This window comes from Oncorhynchus kisutch, unplaced genomic scaffold, assembly GCF_002021735.2.
Source record: "Oncorhynchus kisutch isolate 150728-3 unplaced genomic scaffold, Okis_V2 scaffold3875, whole genome shotgun sequence".
Classification (NCBI taxonomy): Eukaryota; Metazoa; Chordata; class Actinopteri; order Salmoniformes; family Salmonidae; genus Oncorhynchus; species Oncorhynchus kisutch.
The window spans coordinates 126,408-144,987 of NW_022265820.1; the positions used below are offsets into that span (position 1 = coordinate 126,408).

Below are 18,580 nucleotides of genomic sequence, written 5' to 3' on the forward strand. Positions count from 1 at the left end.
TGATCCGAGTCTTTCTTTATTATCCGTGATCGGAAACGCATCTTTCTCTTGTCAGTCAGTCAAGCGAGGTGCTGCTATATCATCTAAATAGCTCAACTGGCTAGGTTGCCTGTCTGTAAAGAGAAGGGTGGGCTGTATATTGATCCTGCTGTTCTGATTGGATAGAGTAAAGCTGTATGTCTCTGTCCACTCGCTTCATAATTTCACCCGATCACTTTCATTTCTGTTTCGGTGTGGTCATTCACGTTAGCATGCTTCTATGATAAATCACATGGCAAGGACGTTTGCTATCAAGCTATCAATGTGCTTAATATCTAACAAACGGGTGAGGGTAGGAAAAAAAGATGAAACGCCAACTAGCATTCTGACTGATAGCAAAATTGTCCGCCCACTGCAAGTTGAGGAGACACAGGTGGAACACACACCCCTCCGCGGCTCCTACTCTGCAGGTTGTTTGGTCTATAAACGTGCAGGGAGATAGGTATTTGCCAACATCTACTTATCCGACCCAACTATCAACTGTCAATGTACAGATATGATTACGAATATGAGGATGGCCATGTAATTAACAGTTGTGAAGTCGTAAATACCAGTTGGATACATTCGCATGCTTTGACCTCATTGAGAAATGCCGATAAGATAATGGCCAACAAGCTGCTAGGTCATATTTAACTAGACAAGTCAGTTAAGAACAAATTCTTATTTACAATGACTGCCACACCGGCCAAAATCAGACGACGCTAGGCCAATTGTGCACCGCCCTATGGGACTCCTAATCACAGCCGGTTGTGATACAGTCTGGATTCGAACCAGGGTGTCTGTAGTGAGGCCTCTAGCACTGAGATGCAGTGCCTTAGACCGCTGCGCCAACTTGGAAGGCCAAGAGTAAGCCAATTAGTGTTAAAAAAAATATTAGTAGATTGTTTTTATAAATAACGTTGTATTAAATTTAACTGCCTAAAATGCACTTATCGAGATCATTTCCTTAGTAGGTGACATCAGAGGTCAACATGTGGGAGAAGTTGGAGCTCAGGGATTTCCCACTAGTAATTACGAGTTGAAGGGGCATTAAAGTGGTGGGAAGGTGGTATTTATGATATTCATGATATTGACTTACATTTGGATATTGTCTTTTTTATTTAAATGTTTATTAATATCACACATTAAGGCATACTATTTATAGGGTTATTGGCAGCATATTGTAGGAAATGTTTCATTTTATTCTTCCACCTCAACATGAATCGATTAATCACTTTTTTTTATTAGTAGCTGTTAGTCATAGGCCTAGCTCTGGTCCAGGGCGTTAGTGCGCGTTTCACTTCAAAGATAACGCTTTGAACACACCGACTGTACTTGCGCAAAATAGTAGGCTGCGTCATCTAGATATGTGTGCAACAAAAGTTCAATATTCACCTTATGTTACCATTTCTGTCATCCCCTTTACGCATACAGTTTGACGTATACGTTCGATAAATCCAACGTATAAACCACACAGAACGCACTGAAACAGCCTCTGCAACGCAATTGTGAAAGGCAACGCAGCGTTCCATTGGAAATGAATGTACCTCTGGTGTCCCAAAACGCTAAAAACTCAGTCAGTGTGTTCAACGCGTAAAATATAAGAGAATGCGCACTAACGCTCTGGACCAGAGCTATGGAAGGACGAACTGAAGTGCAAGCTCCAATCTATTTCGCCAGGTGGCGACAATATTCCAGACAAAGTATCAATGATTTTCTACACACCCATACACCAAGGCTTTTGCACTATTATTACCAGTACAGCAAACATGGTCTACTGAGCTAAAATATTACCAGTACAGCATACATGGTCTATAGTGGCCCATTATATTACCAGTACAGCATACATGGTCTATAGTGACCCATTATATTACCAGTACAGCATACATGGTCTATAGTGACCCATTATATTACCAGTACAGCATACATGGTCTATAGTGACCCATTATATTACCAGTACAGCATACATGGTCTATAGTCACCCATTATATTACCAGTACAGCATACATGGTCTATAGTGACCCATTATATTACCAGTACAGCATACATGGTCTATAGTGACCCATTATATTACCAGTACAGCATACATGGTCTATAGTGACCCATTATATTACCAGTACAGCATACATGGTCTATACTGACCCATTATATTACCAATACAGCATACATGGTCTATACTGACCCATTATATTACCAATACAGCATACATGGTCTATACTGACCCATTATATTACCAGTACAGCATACATGGTCTATACTGACCCATTATATTACCAGTACAGCATACATGGTCTATACTGACCCATTATATTACCAATACAGCATACATGGTCTATACTGACCCATTATATTACCAGTACAGCATACATGGTCTATACTGACCCATTATATTACCAATACAGCATACATGGTCTACTGACCCATTATATTACCAATACAGCATACATGGTCTACTGACCCATTATATTACCAATACAGCATACATGGTCTACTGACCCATTATATTACCAATACAGCATACATGGTCTATACTGACCCATTATATTACCAATACAGCATACATGGTCTACTGACCCATTATATTACCAGTACAGCATACATGGTCTACTGACCTATTATATTACCAATACAGCATACATGGTCTACTGACCCATTATATTACCAATACAGCATACATGGTCTACTGACCTATTATATTACCAGTACAGCATACATGGTCTATACTGACCTATTATATTACCAATACAGCATACATGGTCTACTGACCCATTATATTACCAATACAGCATACATGGTCTACTGACCCATTATATTACCAATACAGCATACATGGTCTACTGACCCATTATATTACCAATACAGCATACATGGTCTATACTGAGCCATTATATTACCAATACAGCATACATGGTCTACTGACCCATTATATTACCAATACAGCATACATGGTCTACTGACCCATTATATTACCAATACAGCATACATGGTCTATACTGACCCATTATATTACCAATACAGCATACATGGTCTATACTGACTCATTATATTACCAGTACAGCATACATGGTCTACTGACCCATTATATTACCAGTACAGCATACATGGTCTATACTGACCCATTATATTACCAGTACAGCATACATGGTCTATACTGACCCATTATATTACCAGTACAGCATACATGGTCTATACTGACCCATTATATTACCAGTACAGCATACATGGTCTACTGACCCATTATATTACCAATACAGCATACATGGTCTACTGACCCATTATATTACCAATACAGCATACATGGTCTATAGTGACCCATTATATTACCAGTACAGCATACATGGTCTATAGTGACCCATTATATTACCAGTACAGCATACATGGTCTATAGTGACCCATTATATTACCAATACAGCATACATGGTCTATACTGACCCATTATATTACCAGTACAGCATACATGGTCTATAGTGACCCATTATATTACCAGTACAGCATACATGGTCTATAGTGACCCATTATATTACCAGTACAGCATACATGGTCTATACTGACCCATTATATTACCAGTACAGCATACATGGTCTATAGTGACCCATTATATTACCAATACAGCATACATGGTCTATACTGACCCATTATATTACCAGTACAGCATACATGGTCTATAGTGACCCATTATATTACCAGTACAGCATACATGGTCTATAGTGACCCATTATATTACCAGTACAGCATACATGGTCTATACTGACCCATTATATTACCAATACAGCATACATGGTCTATAGTGACCCATTATATTACCAGTACAGCATACATGGTCTATACTGACCCATTATATTACCAGTACAGCATACATGGTCTATACTGACCCATTATATTACCAATACAGCATACATGGTCTATAGTGACCCATTATATTACCAGTACAGCATACATGGTCTATACTGACCCATTATATTACCAGTACAGCATACATGGTCTATACTGACCCATTATATTACCAGTACAGCATACATGGTCTATAGTGACCCATTATATTACCAGTACAGCATACATGGTCTATACTGACCCATTATATTACCAATACAGCATACATGGTCTATAGTGACCCATTATATTACCAGTACAGCATACATGGTCTATACTGACCCATTATATTACCAATACAGCATACATGGTCTATAGTGACCCATTATATTACCAATACAGCATACATGGTCTATACTGACCCATTATATTACCAGTACAGCATACATGGTCTATACTGACCCATTATATTACCAGTACAGCATACATGGTCTATACTGACCCATTATATTACCAGTACAGCATACATGGTCTATACTGACCCATTATATTACCAGTACAGCATACATGGTCTATAGTGACCCATTATATTACCAGTACAGCATACATGGTCTATAGTGACCCATTATATTACCAGTACAGCATACATGGTCTATAGTGACCCATTATATTACCAGTACAGCATACATGGTCTATAGTGACCCATTATATTACCAGTACAGCATACATGGTCTATACTGACCCATTATATTACCAGTACAGCATACATGGTCTATACTGACCCATTATATTACCAGTACAGCATACATGGTCTATACTGACCCATTATATTACCAGTACAGCATACATGGTCTATACTGACCCATTATATTACCAGTACAGCATACATGGTCTATAGTGACCCATTATATTACCAGTACAGCATACATGGTCTATACTGACCCATTATATTACCAGTACAGCATACATGGTCTATAGTGACCCATTATATTACCAGTACAGCATACATGGTCTATAGTGACCCATTATATTACCAATACAGCATACATGGTCTACTGACCTATTATATTACCAGTACAGCATACATGGTCTATACTGACCCATTATATTACCAGTACAGCATACATGGTCTATACTGACCCATTATATTACCAGTACAGCATACATGGTCTACTGACCTATTATATTACCAGTACAGCATACATGGTCTATACTGACCCATTATATTACCAGTACAGCATACATGGTCTATACTGACCCATTATATTACCAGTACAGCATACATGGTCTACTGACCTATTATATTACCAATACAGCATACATGGTCTACTGACCCATTATATTACCAGTACAGCATACATGGTCTACTGACCCATTATATTACCAGTACAGCATACATGGTCTACTGACCCATTATATTACCAGTACAGCATACATGGTCTACTGACCCATTATATTACCAGTACAGCATACATGGTCTACTGACCCATTATATTACCAATACAGCATACATGGTCTACTGACCCATTATATTACCAGTACAGCATACATGGTCTACTGACCCATTATATTACCAGTACAGCATACATGGTCTATACTGACCCATTATATTACCAGTACAGCATACATGGTCTATACTGACCCATTATATTACCAGTACAGCATACATGGTCTATAGTGACCCATTATATTACCAGTACAGCATACATGGTCTATAGTGACCCATTATATTACCAGTACAGCATACATGGTCTATAGTGATGTTGTACTGTTAAATAATAAGCTGTTACGTGTCTTTGCTAATACATCAGGAGTTCTATTACTTAAGCTGCTTCGCCAGTCCACTTAAATCCATAACAGTTTCTGATCATATAATGTTGGGATTTCATTACGAAATAAAACATCATCTAGTCACATTGGATATCCAAATGAGAATTTTAGGCTGTAAATGTCGCCGGCTGGGTTTTGAACCAGGGTCATATGTGCAAGAACAGACTGTGTTAGCCCACCATGCTAAAATAAGGGTCAATGTACCTATGTTTTTTTCCCCCCAATCACTTTGCCAAATTTTCACAAGAATGAGCTTAACACAAAAATGTAAAACAGATCATCAAAATGTCTCATGTTTCAAAACTCTAAACACATAATTACAATGTGGACGTTGTCTTCTCACACATCCAGTGCTTATTCATTGTGCATGGTACGTCGTTCCAACTCTTTAGTGGGTCTGATGCCATCTTTGAGAGATGAGCGCAGTCTTCACCCTGATTTGCATCGTTTGGTTCCCCATTCCTCCAATACCTATAACAAAACAGATGGCAAAAAGTAGTCAAAAAAGCAATAAAACAGGCTACAGCACAGATAGTCAGACGGTAAAAAGTCACCTGGAACAACACCACAGATAGTCAGACGGTAAAAAGTCACATGGAACAACACAGGGAAACAGAAGGTAAAAAGACATCCAACACACATGACATTTACATTTGAGTCATTTAGCAGACGCTCTTACCCAGAGAGACTTACAGTTAGTGAATTCATCTTCAGATAGCTAAGTGGGACAACCACATCTCAGTCATAGTAAGTACATTTTTCCTCAGTAAAGTAGCTATCAGCAAAGTCAGAGCTAGTAAGGTAAGAGCTAGTAAGGTAAGAGCTAGTAAGGTAAGGTAAGAGCTAGTAAGGTAAGGTAAGAGCTAGTAAAGTAAGAGCTAGTAAGGTAAGGTAAGAGCTAGTAAGGTAAGGTAAGAGCTAGTAAGGTTAGGTAAGAGCTAGTAAGGTAAGGTAAGAGCTAGTAAGGTAAGGTAAGAGCCAGTAAGGTAAGAGCTAGTAAGGTTAGGTAAGAGCTAGTAAGGTAAGGTAAGAGCTAGTAAGGTAAGAGCTAGTAAGGTAAGAGCTAGTAAGGTAAGGTAAGAGCTAGTAAGGTAAGGTAAGAGCTAGTAAGGTAAGAGCTAGTAAGGTTAGGTAAGAGCTAGTAAGGTAGGGTAAGAGCTAGAAAGGTTAGGTAAGAGCTAGTAAGGTTAGGTAAGAGCTAGTAAGGTTAGGTAAGAGCTAGTAAAGTTAGGTAAGAGCTAGTAAGGTTAGGTAAGAGCTAGTAAGGGTGGAAAAAGTCAAGTGTGAGTGTTAGTTCATGAAAGGCTTCTGGGTGGGTGTGGTGTGGTGGTGGGGGGGTATGTGGGATGATTTAAGCTACTTTCTGAAGATGTCGGCTTTCAGATGTTTTTTGGAAGATTGTTGTCCTAGCTTCAGGAGGAAGAGATTGGACTGGGCTTCCGTAAAAGGTGGGAGGGCCAAGAGACCAGAGGTGGGAGAACTGAGTGCCCGGGTTGGGAGAGAGTTGGTCAGAGACCGCACGCTCAAGTGTTTTGGACAGAACATTTTTAAAAGGATACCGGTCTGTAGTTTTTGATGTCAGAGGAGTCGAGTGTTGGTTTCTTGAGGAGCGGAGCGGATCGGGCCATTTTCAGGTCAAGAGGGGACGCATTCAGGGATGAGTTGATGAGGAAAGAGAGAAGGTCTCCAGAGATGGTCTGGAGGAGGGGATGGGGTCAGGTTGTCGGGTGGGAGATACATTTTCCTCCTTTTTCACTCAGCTGCCCACAGCCCTGTTCTGTAAGCTCGCAATGAGTCACAGCCACGGGGCAGGAGGGGAGGGCCGAGCCGGCCAGGGAGGAAAGGGGACAGTGTGAGTCATATGATGTGGAAAGGGAGGAGAGTAGGGTCAAAAAGGGAGAATCGGGAGACAGGAGGGAGAAGGGTTTAGCAGAAGGGAGAGATGATAGGATAGAAGAGGAGAGAGTAGTGGGAGAGAGAGAGAGAGAAGATTGTGACGGCGCATGGCCATCTAGATAGGTGCTGAGTGGTTAGGGTTGGAGGAAAGGGAGACAGAAAAGGAAAAAAAGTAGTGATCAGAGACCTGGAGGGGGTTGCAGTGAGATTAGGAGGTGAACAGAGACCTGGAGGGTTGCAGTGAGATTAGGAGGTGAACAGAGACCTGGAGGGTTGCAGTGAGATTAGGAGGAGAACAGAGACCTGGAGGGGGTTGCAGTGAGATTAGTAGGAGAACAGAGACCTGGAGGGTTGCACTGAGATTAGTAGGAGAACAGAGACCTGGAGGGTTGCAGTGAGATTAGTAGGAGAACAGAGACCTGGAGGGTTGCAGTGAGATTAGGAGGAGAACAGAGACCTGGAGGGTTGCAGTGAGATTAGTAGGAGAACAGAGACCTGGAGGGTTGCAGTGAGATTAGTAGGAGAACAGAGACCTGGAGGGTTGCAGTGAGATTAGGAGGAGAACAGAGACCTGGAGGGTTGCAGTGAGATTAGGAGGAGAACAGAGACCTGGAGGGTTGCAGTGAGATTAGTAGGAGAACAGAGACCTGGAGGGTTGCAGTGAGATTAGGAGGAGAACAGAGACCTGGAGGGTTGCAGTGAGATTAGGAGGAGAACAGAGACCTGGAGGGTTGCAGTGAGATTAGGAGGAGAACAGAGACCTGGAGGGTTGCAGTGAGATTAGGAGGAGAACAGAGACCTGGAGGGTTGCAGTGAGATTAGGAGGATAACAGAGACCTGGAGGGTTGCAGTGAGATTAGGAGGAGAACAGAGACCTGGAGGGTTGCAGTGAGATTAGGAGGTGAACAGAGACCTGGAGGGTTGCAGTGAGATTAGGAGGAGAACAGAGACCTGGAGGGTTGCAGTGAGATTAGGAGGAGAACAGAGACCTGGAGGGTTGCAGTGAGATTAGGAGGATAACAGAGACCTGGAGGGTTGCAGTGAGATTAGGAGGAGAACAGAGACCTGGAGGGTTGCAGTGAGATTAGGAGGTGAACAGAGACCTGGAGGGTTGCAGTGAGATTAGGAGGAGAACAGAGACCTGGAGGGTTGCAGTGAGATTAGGAGGTGAACAGAGACCTGGAGGGTTGCAGTGAGATTAGTAGGAGAACAGAGACCTGGAGGGTTGCAGTGAGATTAGTAGGAGAACAGAGACCTGGAGGGTTGCAGTGAGATTAGGAGGAGAACAGAGACCTGGAGGGTTGCAGTGAGATTAGGAGGAGAACAGAGACCTGGAGGGTTGCAGTGAGATTAGGAGGCGAACAGCCTTTAGTAAAGATGAGGTCAAGCGTATTGCCTGCCTTGTGAGTGGGAGGGGACTGGGGAAAGATGAGGTCAAGCGTATTGCCTGCCTTGTGAGTGGGAAGGGACTGGGGAAAGGTGAGGTCAAAAGAGGCAAGGAGGGAAAATTAATCGGAAATGAAGGAAAGAAATTCATCAAAGGCCAACGTCAGGAGGTGTAAGTCACCAAATACGAAGAGCGGTGACCCATTGTCAGTAAATTAGCTTTAAGGTGTCAAGCTCATTGAGTAACTCTCTAAGAGCACCTGGTGGGCGATAGATAACAACAATGTTAAACTCAAGTGGACAATTGACAGTGACAACATGAAACTGAAATGAGGAGATGGACAGGTGAGAGAGGGAGACAAGAGAACATCTCCACTTAGGAGAACTGAGTAGTCCTGTGCCATCACCACGACGACCAGATGCTCTCGAACTATGAGAGAACACGTAGTCAGATGAAGAGAGAGCAGCTGGAGTAGCAGTGTTCTCTAGGGGTGATCCTTGTCTCTGTCAGGGCCAAAAGGTCAAGGGACTGAGAAGCAGCATAGGCTGAGATGAACTCTGCGTACTTGACCGCAGATCGGAAAACCAGGAATTCCACATGGGTTGTGCGTGCAGGGTACACTACATTAGAAGGGCTGTAGTGGAAGGGTGGGGAGTGTCTGTAAAGCCTACAGGGAGAGCAGTGAACAGGTATAGAACACACTAATAGTCGCCAAATCTACAAAAGAGCAAAATGAGTTCATCAGAAAGGAGCTGGGTAAGACACTCAAGTGAGAGAGTGGTGTGGAGCCTTCCTTGAACAACTCGGCAGGACAACTCGGCAGGACAACTCGGCAGAACAACTCGGCAGAACCGCCTTTGTTTCGACGACCATCTTAGTTTTGGCAACAAGACCACCACTGACATGACAGCTGCCGCTGAGGAAACAGGGGAGACTGAAGTACTAACACTAAATGCTAATTGCCTTTCAAAGGTGAAGAACACACCTCCCGGTGCTCATTTCTGATTGCCTAGGAGAGGAGAAATGGCCCTGCCCCTTAATCCTGGTTGATGTGTCAACAATCATCTGGAAGTTATGAGCAGTCAGCAGTTCACGCACCAAGTAGACTACTGGGAAGACAGGCAGCACTTAAAGTAGATGGCCCTAACTATAGAAGCACATAGAAACAGACAGTAAAAAGTCATCCAATACCAACACAGATAATCAGATGGTAAAAACGGAATTTGTTAGGAATTAGACTGTAAAATATCATCCAGAACAGGTCCACTCACGTAGTGACAGGAGCTGATGATTGGTCTAATGTGCCATCGTTAATCCACTCCCAAACCCCCTCTGTATTGGTGTCATGGAAACCAAGATAGATTTCCAGGCATCCACTCCATTCATGGATAAATTCCTATTGTTTTGTCACAAAGAAAAGGTCTTGAATCACATACAAACATGCTTTTCTGTCAGGATTATTCACGTTTTATTGTGGAGGGGGGGCTTGCAAACATTGGTTAAAGATAGCGACATGATAAAGTGAAAAACAAACAGGAGTTGAAATAGAAACAAAATGTTGAAACTATCAAAAATATAATTGACTAACTCCCTCTCACCTGTTCCTCTCTGCTGTTAATGATCACCAGGTGTGCTCCTCGTCCCAGACAGTCCTGTCTGCTCTCTGTCCAGGATTTCTTCTCAGTAGAGAGGTAGTACAAACTGGACTTAAACTTCTTCCATCCTTGGGGACAGGAGCGTAGAGGTTATTTCATGACAAACCCATGATACCGATCACATTTGTCTACACCAGGGACAAAATAGCACCTTATTCCCTGCGTAGTGCACTATTTTCCACCAGGACCCAAATGGCATGGTGGTTTAGAAACAACAGCGTCCTTGGTGACTTTCAGTGGGAATGGAAGCTTGTCCTTTCAGTTCCCCAAAATGTTTTGACCTAGATTCAATCAGATCAAGTGTTAAGGCGACAGCAGACTGCTGCATAGCGGATGTTTTGGTGGTGTTGGAGGTTGAACTGTGTTAGATCCGTGAGTGGCTGCTCTTGCGATCAATGTCACGAAGCCACACACTTGTGTTAGAAGTTCAGAACGAGAAAGTGTAGACTATATAGAAATGACGCTCAAATGGAAAAATCATTCAAATAAATCATGTGGATTCTATCATCCTAATCATTCCTGGGTTCGAAAGTGTAAACAAAGCTGCATGGGATCTCTTAATGCAAATCTGTGTAGCCAATGGCAATGTCTGCATTAGGTACACTGAGTGTACAAAACATTAGGAGCACTTGCTCTTTCCATGACATAGACTGACCAAGTGAATCCAGGTGAAAGCTATGATCTCTTATTGATGTCACCTGTTAAATCCACTTCAATCCGTGTGGATGAAGGGGAGGAGACGGGTTAAAGATGTTTAAGCCTTGAGACATGGATTGTGTGTGTGTGCCATTCAGAGGGTGAATGGGCAAGACAAAAGATTTAAGTGCCTTTGAACGGGGTATGGTAGTAGGTGCCAGTTTTGAGTGTGTCAAGAACTGCAACGCTGCTGGGTTTTTCGCACTCAACAGCTTCCTGTGCGTATCAACTGTGCATTGTAGTCAGCATGGGCCAGCATCCATGTAGAATGCTTTTGACACCTTGTAGAGTCCATGCCCTGAGGAATTGAGGCTGTTCTCTGGGTTAAAGAGGATGCAAGTCAATGATAAGGAGGTGTTCCTAATATTTAGTACACTCAGTGTACAATGCCAGGAGCTGCTTGTGGATTTGACAGCTCTAACGCAGTTCCACCTCTGACACCATCAAAACAACTGCTATGTGGATGCCGGCTAAACCGGATCTGATTAAATACACCCCTTACTGAACATGAACTGATCTGCTCTAGTCTATTTGAAATATCCAAAACTCCAAAAATATGCTTTCATTGGTTGCTTTACTTGGTTGCTTTCCACAAAAAAACTTTTTTTTTAACAAAAAAAGTCTGACCCCTACTTACTGAGAAATTAACTCTCACATCAAAAGGTTGTTTTTAATTCATCAACACAGCTGCATCCTGTTTAATTTCCAAATACTGGGAAGACACACATGACAAACCAGATGCCTACTCAGCAGCCTGGTTTCAACTGATAAGCGTCCACAGCCAGCTTCCTTCTCAGAAGCCTGGTATCAACTGATAAGTGACCAGAGCCATCTAAGTACGCAAAAATCTGTCTTTGCTGACAGATCTACTTGTTTTTGCCAACTCTTTGAATAATCTACATCAAGGGTTCTTTAACTTTTTCAGCTCAAGATCCAAATTAGAAATTGGCCTTACTCCCGTGACCTAAATTGTCCTCCAATGACCCAAATTATGAAGAAACAGTGTGTAGACGTACTCATAACTTGCAAACCACCTCCCACATGCTCAGGGCCCACTTTCGGTCCCGAGCCATAGTTTAAGAAACTCTTGTCTACATGCAGAGTATCGCACAATTGATCATCTAACTAATGAGATGATCAGATTTATCTTGTATCCGTTACATGTCCGTTTAGGTTAAAAATCCATTGTGTTGGATGGGAACAGCATATGTTAAAAATGAAATAACACTTATTTCGAGGTAATCCAATGGATTACATTAAATGACTTGTATTGTAATCCGTCCAACCCCGATCTGTAAAAATACAGTAAATCAAGCGCACCTAAAATATATATTTTTCAGAAAACAATTAGGCTACTATTTGGATCAAGCCAGGCCCCCAGTGTCCGGTTTGGAGCATGAAGTCAAGTGCTCTGTTGGTCGTCCACTGCATAGCAAACTAGCGGTGCCCAAAAAAGCCTAAATCCATTACGATCGCTAGAACGGACCCATTTTTTAAAGATACTGTTTTGGGCTCAACAATTTGTTTACTAAGATCAAGTTTGATCCCCTATGTGAATTATTTTAAAATTCTCTACAAATCGGGATATTTAATTAAATAGTGATAAATTCTGATCACTATATTGTCGTCACACAGGACCACGTCCTGACACAGACCAATCACGGGCCGGCAGGCTTAGCGGAGGCTCACGCCCTCATGTACGTGCTCTCAGGCAGGATGAAAACGACTACATCGACCATGATGCTTTGCTAGTGACGGCTGCTTTCAACATGAACCTTAGCGATTTTCTGGGTAACATTCAGTCCCATTCAGCAATATGGCACGCTTCAAATTAAAATACTTCCGGAATCATTCGGCATCGGCACTTATCCATAAGAAATAAGTGGACGACGTCAGCGTTATCACTATGTACTGGTCTTAATGTCTATGGATCTAGCAGATCTGGCGTACAGTGAAACAGTCAATTGATCTAGCACAGTGGTTCCCAAACTTTTTATAGTCCCGTACCCCTTCAAACATTCAACCTCCAGCTGTACCCCCTCTAGCACCAGGGTCAGCACACTCTCAAATGTTGTTTTTTGCCATCATTGTAAGCCTGCCACACACACTATACGATACATTTATTAAACATAAGAATGAGTGTGAGTTTTTGTCACAACCTGGCTCGTGGGAAGTGACAACGAGCTCTTATAGGACCAGGGCACAAATAATAATATAATAATAATAATCGTTTTGCTCTTTATTTAGCCATCTTACATATAAAACCTTATTTGTTCATCAAAAATTGTGAATAACTCACCACAGGTTAATGAGAAGGGTATGCTTGAAAGGATGCACTTAACTCTGCAATGTTGGGTTGTATTAGAGAGAGTCTCAGTCTTAAATACTTTTCCACACACAGTCTGTATTTGGTTTTCATGCTAGCGAGGGCCAAGAATCCACTCTCACATAGGTACATGGTTGCAAAGGGCATTCCTGTCTTAACAGCACTGTTTGCCAAGGCAGGATACTCTGAGCGCAGCCCTATCCCAAAAATCTGGCAGTGGCTTTTAATTAAATTCTATTTTCACAGAACTGCTTGTTGCAATTTCAATGAGGCTCTCTTGTTCAGATATCGGTAAGTGGACTGGAAGCAGGGCATGAAAGGGGTAACGTATCCAGTTGCTTTTGTCGTCCTTTTCGGAAAAGTACCTCCGTAATTGCACACCCAGCTCACTCAGGTGCGTCGCTATATCACATTTGACATTGTCCATAAGCTTTAGTTCATTTGCACACAAAAAAAATCATACAATGATGGGAAAGACCTGTGTGTTGTCCTTGTTAATGCAGACAGAAAATAGCCCCAGCTTCTTAATCATAGCCTCAATTTTGTCCCGCACATTGAATATAGTTGCGGAGAGTTCCTGTAATTCTAGATTTAGATCATTCAGGCGAGAAAAAACATCACCCAGATAGGCCAGTCGTGTGAGAAACTCGTCATCATGCAAGCGTACCTCCGACAGCATTGCGTGTTCCCCAGTTTGGGAATACCTAATCTAGCAGATCTGGAGTACCACAAAACAGTCAAGTCATTTTCCAATTTCTTACCACAGCTCTGTTTGTTTAGCTCTTCCTTCAAGTGGTCTCTCTCTTCAGTCAGGTTGTTGTAACTGGTCTGTAACTGGTCTCTCTCTTTAGTCAGGGTGTTATAACTTGTCTGTAGCTGGTATTTCTCTTTAGTCAGGGTGTTACTACTGGTCTGTAACTGGTCTCTCTCTTTAGTCAGGGTGTTACTACTGGTCTGTAACTGGTCTCTCTCTTTAGTCAGGGTGTTATAACTGGTCTGTAGCAGGTCTTTCTCTTTAGTCAGGGTGTTAGAACTTGTCTGTAACTGGTTTTTCTCTTTAGTCAGGGTGTTGTATCTGGTCTGTAGCTGGTCTCTCTCTTTAGTCAGGGTGTTGTATCTGGTCTGTAACTGGTCTCTCTCTCTAGTCAGGGTGTTGTAACTGTTCTGTAGCGGGTCTCTCTCTTTAGTCAGGTTGTTGTATCTGCTCTGTAGCTGGTCTCTCTCTTTAGTCAGGGTGTTGTAACTGGTCTGTAGCTGGTCTCTATCTTTAGTCAGGGTGGTGTAACTGGTCTGTAACTGGTTTCTCTCTTTAGTCAGGGTGCTGTAACTGGTCTTTAACTGGTTTCTCTCTTTAGTTGGGGTGGTGTAACTGGTCTTTAGCTGGTCTCTCTCTTTAGTCAGGTTGTTCAAACTGGACGTCTGGAATCTCTCTGCAGAGCAGTAATGACCAATGACTCGGGTATCTGTCAAAATAAAAACATATAGATTTTTATTTTTTTAACAATTTTATTAAACAAAATTAGGCCACACAAGTGGATATAGTATACACATGTGCTTACATCACTGAGGACAAAACAGTAATTTCCCCGTTGTAAAATCCTTTGTTGTACCAATCCATCATTATAAATCTCCTTTGAACATCTAAGTATTAAACTACTGATGATGAAGAATGTAAACTCAGCAAAAAAAGAAACGTCCTCTCACTGTCAACTGCGTTTATTTTCAGCAAACTTAAAATATCTGTAAATATTTGTATGAAAATAAAAATATTCAACAACTGAGACATAAACTGAACAAGTTCCACAGACATGTGATAAACAGAAATTGAATAATGTGTCCCTGAACAAAGGGGGGTCAAAATTAACAGTCTGTATCTGGTGTGGCCACCAGCTGCATTAAGTACTGCAGTGCATCTCCTCATGGACTGCACCAGATTTGCCAGATAGCCCTCACCCTCCGATCCAACAGGTCCCAGATTTGCTCAATGGGATTGCGATCCGGGCTCTTCGCTGGCCATGGCAGAACACTGACATTCCTGTCTTGCAGGAAATCACGCACAGAACGAGCAGTATGGCTGGTGTCATTGTCATGCTGGAGGGTCATGTCAGGATGAGCCTGCAGGAAGGGTACCACATGAGGGAGGAGGATGTCTTCCCTGTAACGCACAGCGTTGAGATTGCCTGCAATAACAACAAGCTCAGTTCAATGATGCTGTGACACACCGCCCCAGACCATGACGAACCCTCCACCTCCAAATCGATCCCGCTCCAGAGTACAGGCCTTGGTGTAAACGCTCATTCCTTCGACGATAAACGCGAATCCGACCATCACACCTGGTGAGACAAAACCGCGACTCGTCAGTGAAGAGGACTTTTTGCCAGTCCTGTCTGGTCCAGCGACGGTGGGTTTGTGCCCATAGGCGACGTTGTTGCCGGTGATGTCTGGTGAGGGCCTGCCTTACAACAGGCCTACAAGCCCTCAGTCCAGCCTCTCTCAGCCTATTGCGGGGACAGTCTGAGCACTGATGGAGGGATTGTGCATTCCTGGTGCAACTCGGGCAGTTGTTGTTGCCATCCTGTACCTGTCCCGCATGTGTAATGTTCGGATGTACCGATCCTGTGCAGGTGTTGTTACACGTGATCGGCCACTGCGAGGACAATCAGCTGTCCATCCTGTCTCCCTGTAGCTCTGTCTTAGGTGTCTCACAGTACGGACATTGCAATTTATTGCCCTGGCCACATCTGCAGTCCTCATGCCTCCTTGCTGCATGCCTGAGGCACGTTCACGCAGATGAGCAGGGACCCTGGGCATCTTTCTGGTGTTTTTCAGAGTCAGTAGAAAGGCCTCTTTAGTGTCCTAAGTTTTCATAAACGTGACCTTAATTGCCTACCGTCTGTAAGCTGTTAGTGTCTTAACAACCGTTCCATTAATTGTTTATGGTTCATTGAACAAGCATGGGGAACAGTGTTTAAACACTTTACAATGAAGATCTGTGAAGTCATTTGGATTTTTACAAATTTTCTTTGAAAGACGGGGTCCTGAAAAAGGGACGTTTCTTTTTTTACTGAGTTTATTACTGAAAACATAATAAACGTATACACTTACAGTAGACAGACAGGCCTATGATCCCAGCCAATAGGAGGACACACAGCAGCCCCAGACACACTGCAGCAACTCCGGATGGTCTCTTCCACCACTGAAAGTTAGCTGAATCTCAAGGTATTATAAACTCTCTCGGGTAATGTTACATTTTTTTTATATCATCCAGAATTGTGAGGGGACTAATAGGTACTCGTCTGAGAAAGTGGTTTGTGTGTGTGTGTGTGTGTGTGTGTGTGTGTGTGTGTGTGTGTGTGTGTGTGTGTGTGTGTGTGTGTGTGTGTGTGTGTGTGTGTACTTGCATTGATACCTGAAAATGTAACACCGATGTAATCCTTTTTTCTGGGCTTGTTGGCATATGTGTCTTTGTCAATATCCATGGTCTGCATTGTTGGATTCTCCACCTGTGTTTGTATAGATTGTCTCTTACATTTTTACACTCAAAATGTGTATCTGTGCCTTATGTATCGTTATTTGAAGTACTGGAGGTGAGCTTGACGTAGTTGATTTACCACAGAGGAAACAATGGGATAGTCCCAAACGTACAAACTCAATTAGTGATTACTCTGCTTAGGTCAAATATTAATATTTGAAACATAAAGTTGTATATATCTAAACCCCCCCCACACAGACAGTACATAACAGTAGCATGTATTAATCAGGTGAAATGAGGAAGAAAATCTTACCACGGTCTTTGAGAGTTGAAAAGAAATGCGTCCAAATATATTACATTGGTGTGTAAATATGTCCAACGTAACCAGATGTACTGAGTGAGCACGAAATGTAAGATTGGAGTTGTGTGTTTTTTTTTTGTCTAAACCACTGCACATTTTGTGTCAACATCAGCATATCCTTTACCTTATTTGGCCAAACAATTATGAACTAATACACCACTGGACGATAGGTTCAGATACAAGGTATCATGTGGTTAATTTGGGCTTATCCAGAAAGTGTGTGAGTGGTTGGAAACAGGCAGTATGAGGAACTAAAGTTCACAGTCAACTGAAAGTTCAAGTTACAGAATGCTGCACAGAAATGTGGGGTCATTTGGACTGTTAAAAAAACACCAGGACACTTAACAATGCTCAATCACTACATTGTGTTATGCTTGTCTTAACAACAAACCAATGTAGACCATAATAAGATTTATTTTCTTAATTTCATCTGTTATGATTGTGTCATATTTTATGCATTGTCTGATTCGTATGTAATGTGTTAGAAGCTCTGGGGCGATCAAAATACATACAGGACAACTGGTTTAGAGATATGGAATTTAGGCTTTAAATATGAATGTTTTACCCAATAGGAGCAGATTTTGCACCTTTGGGACTATCCCATTGGTTCCTTTGTACTGGTTAAGCTGAATCATGCTAACCTCAAGTGTATTTATCATCCAATATGATTGCGTAGTACCTGTCTTGACTGAATCAAACTGGAGAAGCTAGTTAATAACTTGCTAGCTAGCTAGGCTAATTAAAGCTGCATGTGTTTTCTCGTCCTACAGCTAAAAAATAACAGCAACTCCAATGAGAATATGAATTATTAGATGCTTCAGGATTATGGCAATGAAGCCCTTTATCTCCTTCTCCAGAGTCAGATGGACTGGACACCATGTTTATGTCTCTGCATGAAGTTTATAGGAAGTTGCTTAATAGCTTTATCGCAATTGCTAACTAGTGTTAGCGCAATGACTGCAAGTCTATGGTATCTACTAGCATGCTAGTTTGCATTGGCACGTGAAACTACAGTGCCTTCAGAAAGTTATCACACCCCTTGACTTGTTCCACTTTTTTGTTGTGTTTTAACCAGATTTGTCTATAAGTACCTCATCTCTGTACCCCACACATACAATTATATGTAAGG

General features: G+C 42.1%; 1 protein-coding gene across 1 annotated transcript; it reads right to left on the reverse strand.

Annotated features, from left to right (window-relative positions):
- Positions 1-5,268: 5,268 nt before the first annotated feature.
- On the reverse strand, positions 5,269-17,665 carry LOC116372055 (C-type lectin domain family 4 member K-like). The gene is made up of 7 exons (XM_031821129.1): positions 17,404-17,665; positions 17,028-17,121; positions 16,724-16,825; positions 14,380-15,081; positions 10,540-10,664; positions 10,213-10,337; positions 5,269-6,129 (listed from the first exon to the last, which is right to left on the reverse strand). The coding sequence occupies exons 1-7, from the start codon at positions 17,545-17,547 to the stop codon at positions 5,976-5,978; spliced, it is 1,446 nt and encodes a 481-aa protein (XP_031676989.1). The 5' UTR covers positions 17,548-17,665; the 3' UTR covers positions 5,269-5,975.
- Between the last annotated feature and the right edge of the window lie 915 nt (positions 17,666-18,580).

Bases quoted from the DNA above. Each gene is read 5' to 3' on its own strand.
- LOC116372055 (XM_031821129.1), bottom strand. From the start codon at position 17,547: ATGTGCAGTGGTTTAGACAAAAAAAAAACACACAACTCCAATCTTACA. The intron at 17,122-17,403 runs GTAAGATTTTCT...ATACAAACACAG, and splicing joins TTCAACTCTCAAAGACCGTG to GTGGAGAATCCAACAATGCA. The intron at 15,082-16,723 runs GTAAGTGTATAC...TTATTTTGACAG, and splicing joins CATAGGCCTGTCTGTCTACT to ATACCCGAGTCATTGGTCAT.